The sequence below is a fragment of the Corylus avellana genome, chromosome ca9 (genome assembly GCF_901000735.1).
Source record: "Corylus avellana chromosome ca9, CavTom2PMs-1.0".
NCBI classification, from domain to species: Eukaryota; Viridiplantae; Streptophyta; class Magnoliopsida; order Fagales; family Betulaceae; genus Corylus; species Corylus avellana.
In genome coordinates, this window is record NC_081549.1 from 21,848,066 (window position 1) to 21,859,174 (window position 11,109).

The 11,109-nt window shown below is 35.8% G+C and overlaps 2 protein-coding genes across 2 annotated transcripts; both read right to left on the minus strand.

The window, feature by feature from the left end:
• Window positions 1–4,483: 4,483 nt before the first annotated feature.
• LOC132161705 (gamma-interferon-responsive lysosomal thiol protein-like) lies at window positions 4,484–6,400 on the minus strand. Its single transcript, XM_059571881.1, has 5 exons — window positions 6,048–6,400; window positions 5,786–5,851; window positions 5,211–5,351; window positions 4,968–5,060; window positions 4,484–4,843 (listed from the first exon to the last, which is right to left on the minus strand). Exons 1-5 carry the CDS (start codon window positions 6,393–6,395, stop codon window positions 4,751–4,753), a joined length of 741 nt encoding a protein of 246 aa, XP_059427864.1. The 5' UTR covers window positions 6,396–6,400; the 3' UTR covers window positions 4,484–4,750.
• Window positions 6,401–7,799: 1,399 nt separating this feature from the next.
• On the minus strand, window positions 7,800–10,696 carry LOC132161589 (gamma-interferon-responsive lysosomal thiol protein-like). Its single transcript, XM_059571743.1, has 5 exons — window positions 10,289–10,696; window positions 9,602–9,667; window positions 8,732–8,869; window positions 8,321–8,413; window positions 7,800–8,195 (listed from the first exon to the last, which is right to left on the minus strand). The coding sequence occupies exons 1-5, from the start codon at window positions 10,550–10,552 to the stop codon at window positions 8,013–8,015; spliced, it is 744 nt and encodes a 247-aa protein (XP_059427726.1). The 5' UTR covers window positions 10,553–10,696; the 3' UTR covers window positions 7,800–8,012.
• Between the last annotated feature and the right edge of the window lie 413 nt (window positions 10,697–11,109).

Below are 11,109 nucleotides of genomic sequence, written 5' to 3' on the forward strand. Positions count from 1 at the left end.
TTTTTTTTTTTTCCTATACATGTCAAACGGCCCACTAATGGAAGTAAACAAAATGATTTATTTTACATTGGCAAAAAGCTTAATGACTAATTTTACCACTTTTGAAAACCCAAAGACTGATTTGATAAACACGCCAAAAGCACATGGACCACTTTTGTATTTAACCCTAATTAATATTTCAATACTCTTTCTTACATGTGATTTCACTGTAGAGGTTTAACCATTGTTGAATCATCGTAGTGCTCTTTTTTACATGAGACTTAATAGGTAAAATATTTAATTAAAATAATAAGTAAATTACAAAAATAGAGTTTAAATTCAAAACTTATACTTTAACACCATATTAAAACACCACTTGCTTCAAAATGTTAAACTCTTAAAAAATTTAAATTAAATCATATAATTAATATTCTTCAACCATAATAAAGGCTTATGGATGATGGATCGTGAAAGTGACTACCGCTTTCTCCTAACTTGTTGACCTAATCAATGTTGTGAGTGATGCTCCCAAATTATTGCTTTAATTGGTAATTTGTGAGTTTTATGGTGGGTGGCTCCATAATAATGTATTAATGTGGGTGCAGCTTTGAATAGGTAGATAATTAATTTCGTATAGGTAGTATATAATATATGGTCACGTGATCATGATTCATGAGTTTTATGGTGGGTGGCTCCATATTGCGTTAATTCCAAAAAAGAATAATCCTTCTAAGGTTTCAGAATTTCGACCTATTAGTCTTTGTAACGTGTTATATAAAATTATTTCAAAGACATTGGCTAACAGGTTGAAGGTGATTCTTAATGATATTATTTCTCCCCATCAAAGTGCGTTTATCCCGGGAAGGCTCATCTCGGATAACGTGTTGGCGGCGTATGAAACTATGCATTCTATGCATTCCAGAATGTGGGGGAAAGTAGGATATATGGCCCTTAAATTAGACATGAGCAAGGCGTACGACCGGTTAGAATGGTGTTTTTTGGAGAAGGTCATGAGAAAAATGGGTTTTGGTGAGAAGTGGATTGGCCTTATTATGAAGTGCATTTCTTCGGTGAGGTACTCCATTATCATTAATGGGAATCCAGAAGGTAACATCCAGCCAACTCGGGGTATTCGGCAAGGGGATCCCATCTCCCCATATCTATTTATTTTGTGCGCTGAGGCCCTGAGTACTCAACTATTGCATGCGGAACAAAATGGAAGTCTCCGAGGAGTTCCTACATCACCAAAAGGGCCGCGATTGAATCATCTATTTTTTGCGGACGACAGTCTAATTTTTTGTAAAGCCACTGCACAGGATTGGCAACGACTGTCATTAATCTTGGAAGGGTATGAAGAGGCTTCGGGACAACGGCTGAATAGGGAAAAAACGTCCATCTTTTTCAGTCGGAATACACGAAGGGAGGTTAAAGATCTTATTATTCGATTGGCAGGGGTGCCAGTCACCCAACGGTATGACACATATCTGGGACTTCCAGCTTTAGTGGGAAAGTCTCGAATTAGAGAATTTCAGAGCATCTCAGAGAGAGTCAGGCGACGGGTTACGGATTGGAAGGTGAAGCTCCTCTCACAAGCTGGAAAAGAGATCTTATTAAAAGCCGTAGTTCAAGCTATTCCCACGTATAGCATGAGCATCTTTTTGCTCCCAAAAGCCTTATGTAAAGAGATCAATGGCATTATGCAGAAATTTTGGTGGGGGAATAAGGAGAATGAGAAGAAAATACATTGGATGAGTTGGGAAAAAATGGGTCGGGCTAAGTCACAAGGGGGGTTAGGCTTCCGTGACCTCCAGGCTTTCAACAAGGCGCTTCTTGCAAAACAATTGTGGAGATTAATAACTCAGCCAGACAGCTTGGCTTCAAAAATTCTAAAGGCCAAGTATTTCCCACATGGTACCCTTAAGGAGGCCAAAGTGGGAAGTAGACCGTCCTTGGCTTGGAGAAGCATACTTGCGGCTAAGGATTTATTTTTTGCAGGCTTAATTTGGCGTATTGGGAATGGAGAATCAGTGTCAATTTGGGGAGACAAATGGATTCCAACTCCATCGTCTTATTCTATTCAATCTCCTTGCCGAATCCTCTCAAGAGAAGCAAAGGTGTGTGAATTGATTGAACCGTCATCTTCAAGGTGGAATATTCCTCTGATCAAGGAAATATTTTGGGAAGAAGAAGCGGAATTAATTTGTGGACTGCCACTGAGTAGATATAACAAGCATGACAGATTAATTTGGAAGTTCACAAGCTCTGGAGAATTTTCGGTGAGAAGTGCATACTATTTGGAGATTGATAGAAAAACAGAAAATTGTGGTGGAGGCTCAAATCAATCGAGGCTCAAAAATATTTGGAAGACTATATGGGATTTGAGGGTGCCTAATGCTACGAAGATGTTCATATGGAGGGCATGTAACAATATTCTCCCCACAAAAGTAAACCTTAAAGCTAGAAGGGTGTTGGAGGATGCTACGTGTATATTTTGCACTAGAGCAAGTGAGACAGTTTCCCATGCACTTTGGGTCTGCCCAGCAGCGCAGGACGTATGGAGCACCAGCCGCAGGTCACTGCAGAAATGTGCTTGTATGGAGGACGATTTTTTGGAAATCTTTGAGTTTTTGTCTTGCAGGTGCACCACGGAAGAGATGGGAATATTTGCTTGTACTGCTCGGGATATATGGAAGAGAAGAAATGAAGTCATACATGGTGGGCTTTTCAAGCACCCAAAGGCGTTGGCACAAGAGGCAGAGACACAATGGCAGCTATGGGAAAAATCTGTTGAGCAGCAGGAGGACCAAGCCGAGACAGCACCCAACGAGCCTGCTCCTCTCCTGCGGTGGACAGCGCCAGCTTTTGACACATACAAGGCCAACTGGGATGTGTCGGTGAAACCAGGTTCCAGGCGGTATGGTGTGGGCATCATCGTTCGGGACTACATGGGCCAAGTGTGTGCAGCTGCATGTTTTGCCTTCGAAGGACGTCCGGACCCTACAGTGGCGGAGGCGATGGGGGCTCTTTGCGCCGTGGAATTTTGTCGAGATTTGGGCCTCCACAATATTATGTTGGAAGGTGATTCCAAATCAGTGGTCCAAGCAATTAGAGAAGGGGCAAGTTGGTGTAATTTTGGCCAAATTATTGAAGATATCCATGCTATTTTGCCGGGTTTTAGGAGCTGGAGAACGGAACATGTACGCCGTGCCGCAAACGAAGCAGCTCATGGATTGGCAAGGGCAGCTGAAATTACGGGGGTTGATAAAATTTGGATGGAAGAAGTCCCGGAGGTTGTTCATGATATTGTTGCTTTAGAGCAATCTGCTCTTATTGTTTAGAGCTTTTTTAGCTCTTGGTATTTAGAAGCTTTATGCTCTAGATGTTGTATTTCCCCAGATAATTTTTTGAATGAGATGAGTCCTTTATTCAAAAAAAAAAAAAAAAAAATGCTATAGAACAAACTCCTCCATGAAGTGTTCTAACATTTCTTTCTTCCATCCATCGATTGAAAAGAATATTTATATAAGATAAATGGTAAATCACTATTTATTTTAAATTAGATAAAAAAAATCAAAATTTTTTTACATAATACATGGAATATTTAATTTACTATAATGGTGAAACATGCTACTAAGAGTATTACAGTATCTACTACAAGTTAATTACAAACTTAACTGATATTCCACGTCACAATCATGTAAACTACAACATCAGTTACTAAATAATTAAATTTGTTTATTAAATTTTACTGCTTAATTATTTCACCCACTATCTCTAAGTATGATGGGCCCCTAAAAGAAGCCCAATTTCTCACGGATCATTGTCTATTCCTCAACTTGATTGACTTATTGGGCAGGTAGTTCTAAAAATGGATGTCCAATATGAACAAGAAAAGTATTTTGTGGTGGTGAGTGACTCAGAGCTATAAATTAAACTTGACACTTGCTTTGCTTGTCATTTCAATTAAAGTGAGATAGATTTCTTGTTTCTCTAGGTGCTACCTTAGATATTGATCACTTGTATTTAGGTTGTTTGTCAAGCATTTTAAGGTCAGGCGCGAACCTTAAATCTAAGTTGTTAGAATATTAATTAACTGATTAAATTCATCATTTTTTTTTAATTAATTTAGGCGTTTAAGATAATTGGTACTTTAACGAATCTCATGTCTATGTAATTCACCTCCTATTTTGATTAAATATTCAACGATTTGATCTTTACTTATTAAAGGTCCTATCACATTAATCTCTTGAAATAATTGGTGATTTAACATAAATACTGGTTTTTAAGTCCATCGTTGGTGAAAGGCAATCGGAGGCTTGATTGTTAATACGAAATTTAGATGTATTTTACGGCAAGCTTATGGAAGCAATAGTTGTGTGGAACCCTTGTTAATGATAGAGTCATTTTAATTTACCACCTTAATCTTGTCCCTTACATGGCTCCATTTCTAGCAGGTTTTACTGTTTGAGTTAATTGGTTTATCATTAGCCATGGCTCATCTCAGTCACATAAGGAAATTCTACTTCATAGTTGCTGAGTCACATAAGCATTAGGACTTCTGCTCTACCACATGTTACTGAAACAGAGCTACTTCTTATATTCAAGCTAATGTATGCTATTGAAACATATTGTAAATCCTTCTGAAGCTTCCACCACAAGGTGCAACCATGAGGTTTTCAGTTGCCTTGGATATTCTTCTGCTTAAGGGCATCTAGTCTTCTTGTTTTCACATATATGGAGAGTTTAATGGATTCCTATGCCTTCTAATTATCTAGTTGATCTTTGGTCCAACTGATTTGCAGACCTGTGGTGCACCATTCCCTTTGTATGCCCTGCAGACATAGGCTACAAAATTTTGATAGTCCTGCATAAGACACAGCCAATATATATCCATGAGAGAGAGAGGTTATGAAACACGTGCTCCAATCTCAACGAGTTGAGTTCCCGGACCCGAGCGGAGTCCGTTGAAAGGTTAATTAGGGGCTAACCTCTTGGAGGGGTTGATTATTCACAACCACCCATGGCACAGATTTATGAGGTGGGTTGAGATGGGCAGCTTCATCAGCATATTTTTGTATAAGCTGCATGTCAATTTCCTTTTAGACATCACCATTCAATGGGTTGGGAAAGCAGTATATCTCATGCCCTAGTGAATATTAATTAATTCAATATTGAATTATAAGAATAGCATGCCCAAGGAGAGAATCAGAATTTGAAAAGATGAAGTTAACCTTTGTTCCATTTCCACTGACATAGCAATCCAAAACGGGTTTCTTAGGCAACCCCAGAGAGTCGAAACAACTTTGCCAATCGTTGTGCCTTCCCTCAATGACAAGAAACTCAAAGCAGTAGATCAAAGCATAATGCTTGTCCTGCAATAGTAATTAATCAAAAATAATTACTCAAAGCAGTAGATCAAAGCATGATGCTTGTCCTGCAATAGTAATTAATCAAAAAAAAAAAAAACTGAGATCTCAAAACCAAATCTACCATCTTTTAAGTCTGCTTCATTCTAAAGAGAACTGTCTACCTATACTCCATATGAACATTAAAATTTCCCAGCAAATATGTTCATCAGTAATGAAGAAAATCATATAATTCATCTTGTGCATTCATAGTGTTAGAATATATGATATGGTTCCATAATATGACAACTATCCTATCGTATGAAGAAACAAAGACACAAAAGAGAAAGAAAAGTACACAAAAGAGCAGAAATACAACAGAAAACATTCAGGCAACTGTGGAAGGAGGAAAATTCTTTGAGAGACATTGCTATAGGCTCTCTGGATGGATGAAAGCTTACCACATCACGCAAAACGTCAATGGCGCAGGCTTGCAAAGTATTTAGTACGCATTCATCAGAACCATGCTGCAAAATTGTGTGAAAAGATTCAATTCAAACAAGCAACAATCATGTTGAAAATAGAACAAGCCTTAATGCATGAAAACTGGGAAAATTTTTGATTGACAGAGGTGGCTCTGCAGCCTCTGCTTAATAAAATTGCTCATACAAAATATTGAAAGAAAAAAACAAACAAACAAACAAATGGGGATGAAAATCTGACCTGACAAACAATGGCATTGTTAGATTTATTGACAAAAGAGTTGCCCCAGGGAACCAGCCTGAGATTGGTGATAGTGATGAGATCTTTGTCGAAGACTCCTGCGAGATTTTTCACAATGAAAGTGGCGCAGGATGGGCAGAGAGTGTCATAGTAGAGAGACAGATTAACCTTCTGAAAACCAACAGCTGAGATCTTGTGGTGATTATCATCGTTTGGATAGGAAGAAAAGGCAGTAGAAGGGGACTGGAAAAAGGACAAGAAGAAGAAGAAGAAGAAAACTGTTGAACATGTGAAAAGTAGCCCAGGAGAAGCCATTTGTTTGAGACCATGTAGAGAAACAGGACACATGTATATATGGTTTGAGGAATCTGTGCTTTTGAATGTGTAATGTGACATCAATGACCTCATGTCAAAAAAAAAAAAAAAAAAAAAAACCTCATCAGAAAAGAAATTATTATCTTCTGTCTATTCAATACAGCACGTGAACCATGAAAGTAATAGTCCAAAATCTTCGTACGAGTCATGTGAACTCCTTCAATGAGGCCCAACATGAGTAAACTTTCTACGACTGTTTGGGGTGAGGAATCATGCATCCTCCATAGCTAGACTGATAAAAGATCAAATGTTTTCGAAAAAATGAAAAGATTTACAGGTTTTGGTGCAGACTTCAATTCCTAGCACTAGCAGACAGAAGTGGCTTACAGGCCCCGTACATAAAGTAAATGTTAGATAAAATCTATTAATGTTGTAATTTATGGCCGGTTTAAAATTGCGTTTGAGTGGCTTAAAAGTGTTTTTAATATTCAAAAAGTTTATTTGAAAAAAAGTATTCGTTTGGTAAAAAAAAATTAAAAGCGCTTTTAAGGGTTCAAAAAGTATAAAAATAGCTAAAAAACACTTTTGCAAAAGTTTAAAAATGAAATTTTTGCCCAAAATCTCTTTTTAACTTAAAAATTATATTTCTTAAACGCAATCCCAAACAAGCTTTTAGTAGAACCAGTTGAAACTTTTTCTTGTATATAAAAAAAGGTTTATTTCAATTTCTTATGAAACTTGACATATCTTATACTAAAATTAAGATGAGTGATGATAAGCTCTACATGGCCTCATCAATGCCACAACGTCCACCCTCCATAGCCTCTTCAATTCCCTCGTAATGATTGAACTAAATTGAACCATTCTCCGCCGAACATGATCATATGCACAGGCTTTATGATAATTTGACGTAAATTCAACACAAAATTAATGTATTGAAAGTGATGGATTTGACTCAATTAATTAATTAAAGAAATAAAATTAAAATAACCTATATAACTTTATATCAAATCTCAAGCCCATTTTAACCTTGTTATATATGTAAGGTTCATGGAAGAGAATGAAGCTTGATATCATTAGTCTAAGATTCTGTCAAACTACTCATAGCCTGGTCATAGTTCCTTTTCAGAGAATGACAATTGACAACCCAGAGAAAGTTTTTTCATCATTCTAAAATGGTGAAAGACTACTTACCAAGGAAAAAATATGTTTCAAAGTATTTATTAAGGAATCAGCCGGAGACCGAGCCACATAACCGAAGAAATACCGGGGGTGTAAAATGTGAATTTTGAGCACTTTTATCAATGTTAGAAAGCAAATTCTAATGGATTTATACTTTTTATTTTTTGAACAAATTTATATGTAAGTTGGAAATTTGGTTATACAAAGAAAAAAAAAAAAAAATTAATTTGACCTAATATTTTTCATTCATTAGTATTAATGGCAGCCGTAATTAAGTACTTATTGAATCAATTATTGCACGTGGGCGAGTAAATACCCTCAAGTTCGATATTTTTGTTGCATCAATTATTTGGTATTAATTTAGTGGGTACAAATCATGTGGGCTGGGCATGATTATCAGGGCCGAAAACCAACCAAACGGACCTATAAATAGGATTCATTTGAAAAGCCCTACTGAAAGCTCCATCTTCATGGGATCTTCTCTGCTGCTGTTAATGATGTCAAATTTTGTGCTTCATCTGCATAGCAGACTGGATGGACAAAATTTGCTTTCTCAGTCGACTCACTCTTGGGTGATAGTGATTTGCAGGCCTCAGGTTTAGACTTGCCTTTGTAAGCCTTGCAAATATAGGTCATAAAATTTCCATAGTCCTACACCAAGAAAAATATTGTTAAGCAAAGTGTAACGAGGAAGAAATTGGGTTGAAGAAATTTAGTTTATTAAATTGGTATGTGTCCAAAATGTACATAAAGCAAAACTTTGTCGACAGACCAACCTCTTGGAGGGCTTGATTATTCACAACAACCCATGGTACAAATCTATGGCGTGGATTAAGCTGAGCAGTTTCCCTAGCATATTTTTGTTCAATCTGTGATATCAATATCAGAATATATATGTGTGAAACATATGAAAAAACACAAGAAATCATGAAGAAGGGCGCACAACATTGGACCAAGAATTCGGATCCTCAGCAATTTGCTATATGTAATAATCCGGACAATAAATGTACGAATATTCTTATGGGGTCCATTTGCTCAAGTAAGAGAACAAGTTGCTGAAGACTTGCTCGAACAAGTGAGCTTCATATAAACCTTCTTACATTTACCATCCAAATTACTAACAATTCGAACAACGGTTGTAAATTTTTGTCCTTGGACCAAATATGCTATTTGCAAGTGAAACTAACCTTGTTGCCGTAGCCACTATTGTAGCAATTGATGGGGACGGTACCCAATCCTGTCTTCTCAAAGCAATTGATCCATTCACTATGCTTGTCATTCAACGCCAAACGCTCAACACAGTAGATAAATCTAAAATGTCGAACCTGCATTATACTCAAATTAATACCAAAACATATAGGCAAAGTTTTGTGTCAGATTGGGTCGGAATAAATTTATTTTAATTAAGTCTATTAAACTAAAAATCTATCTTAAAAATATGTAATTTTCACTTCCTTTTTTTTTTTTTTTTTTTTTTAATTCCAACATGTTTTATACATGTTAGCTTAATAAAATGGGTTAGAAAAATTTCCTTTTATCCAATTTAAAAGTAAACTTTAGTAAAAATGTATTTAGGTGAGTAACATGTTTTATACATGTTCTTCCAATGCAATCTATGAGCATGTTTGTTAATGTGTTTTGAGGATTTTTTTTTTGAAAAAGAATTTTAATGTCACATAAAGATGAAATCAGTTTTAATTGTTTTATGTTATGGGTTGTTTATTATTATTATTTTTTGTTTTGAGAACATAAAACAAAAGACTAACTCCAACTCCATTTCTTTGATTTGCAAACAAAGAACTTAGCACCTGTATAAGGTTAGTGATTTTTCATGACCAAATTTAAATATTGAAGATGTGATTCTCTTTTTAAGGATAAATCTAGCTTAGAGCATGTGGTTTTTATATGTATTCACATGTACTTCAACCGATCCGGCATGTAAATTTTATATGTATTTTTAAGAACAAATGTAAATTTTAAGAAAAGAATATCTTCAACCTATTTAAGTATTAAAAATTGATTTTTTTTTTTTTTTTAATAGGCATTGGAGGGCTTACCACATCAGGATAGACAGTAATGGTGCAGGCTTCAATGGTGTTCAGCAAGCATTCATCTGATCCATGCTGCAATATGGTAAAAATGAAAATTAACTGAATTAAATCTTTTTTCGGGTTACAATAAATATAATTTAAGTGCATACATATACATACGAACATCTTGTTCTTTTCATAAATCGGCATCTAATTATGGATTCAAATTATTTTAATAATTTATTGTCTTAATTACTAATAATCCGATTATTACATATGAAAGAACTCCTATAAATTTTATCCGTCAGTACAGAAGAACAAACCGTTAAATCATTCTACCACCATACTGGCACGAACGGGCCCGACACATTTAAGGCCATTCTGATTGGGCTCGTGGTGCACTCATTACACATGTACCAAAATCACATTAACGTTATCATTAATGAAAAAAAAAAAAAAAAGATTTTATTTTAGTGATGGCATGATTATTAATAATAATAATAAAAAAATGAATAGCTATATATATAAAAAAAAAATTCTTTTATAAAATTAAACTATATTATTATTATTATTATTCAATAGTTATTTTGTTTTACCTTAAAATTTCACTTCCCACTACTGTTTTTTTTTTTTTTTACCAGTGAATTAATTATAACTAAAAACAAACCCAAGACAAGATAATGATGATGAGGAAGATTTAGACTAAGATGTGACCTGGCAAACGAAGGTGCCGTTGGATTGGATCCAGGCGTTGCCCCAGGGGACCATCCTGAGATTGACGACGGAGATGAGCCCGTTCTGAAAGATCTTGAGGAGATAGTTGACTATGAAATTGGCACAATAGGGACAGAGAGTTTCGTAGTAGAGCGACACCGTGACGCTGTCGGAGGTAGGAGAAGAAGCTGCCGGGCGAGTAGTGAAGGAGAGCAAAACAGTTGCGAGAACAAGAGTGGTGAATAGTTGGCGAGAAGCAGCCATTTGTGTCCACAGACAACGTACGTCGGAGACGCTCTGCTCGAGTGCTCTCCCTTTGTAAACGAAAACGACTGAATGTGGAGCGAGTAGAGTGGCGTTTTGATGCAATTAGTAAAAATTATGAGCAGCTTTTAACGTGGGCAAGTGACCGACCGTCACATCTATTCCTTTTATCTTTATGAAACCTTTTGTTCTCTGATTGACTTTAATACCCTTTATTTATTTATTGGCTTTTTCAGTGACTTTTCCACTTTGTTAATGATGCACCAAACTATTTGACGTCAGGATAACGATCTCCCACGGTTTCAAGTTTCAACTTTAACCTTAGATTTACTCTAAAAAAAAAAAAAAAAAACGGTAGATTTTAAAATTACGGAGTTGAGGCCATTCTTTATATGGAACGGCTCGGAAAAATCTTACTTATAAATATGTATAATGTTATTGATAAGAATTTGGTATATTTTAATTTGGTTTTTTATTTTTATATTGTAGAAAATTTGTTTTTTATTTTTTATTTATTAGTTATTACATGTCCATATAAGAGGGAGAGGAAAATTCGA

What these genes read in the sequence shown, in the direction of transcription:
- LOC132161589 (XM_059571743.1), bottom strand. Translation starts at nt 10,552, where the DNA reads ATGGCTGCTTCTCGCCAACTATTCACCACTCTTGTTCTCGCAACTGTT. An exon ending in TTACTGTCTATCCTGATGTG is followed by an intron (nt 8,870 to 9,601) that starts GTAAGCCCTCCA and finishes AGTATAATGCAG; the next exon opens with GTTCGACATTTTAGATTTAT. An exon ending in ATAGTGGCTACGGCAACAAG is followed by an intron (nt 8,414 to 8,731) that starts GTTAGTTTCACT and finishes TTGATATCACAG; the next exon opens with ATTGAACAAAAATATGCTAG.
- LOC132161705 (XM_059571881.1), bottom strand. Translation starts at nt 6,395, where the DNA reads ATGTGTCCTGTTTCTCTACATGGTCTCAAACAAATGGCTTCTCCTGGG. An exon ending in TTGACGTTTTGCGTGATGTG is followed by an intron (nt 5,352 to 5,785) that starts GTAAGCTTTCAT and finishes TTACTATTGCAG; the next exon opens with GACAAGCATTATGCTTTGAT. An exon ending in TCAGTGGAAATGGAACAAAG is followed by an intron (nt 5,061 to 5,210) that starts GTTAACTTCATC and finishes ATTGACATGCAG; the next exon opens with CTTATACAAAAATATGCTGA.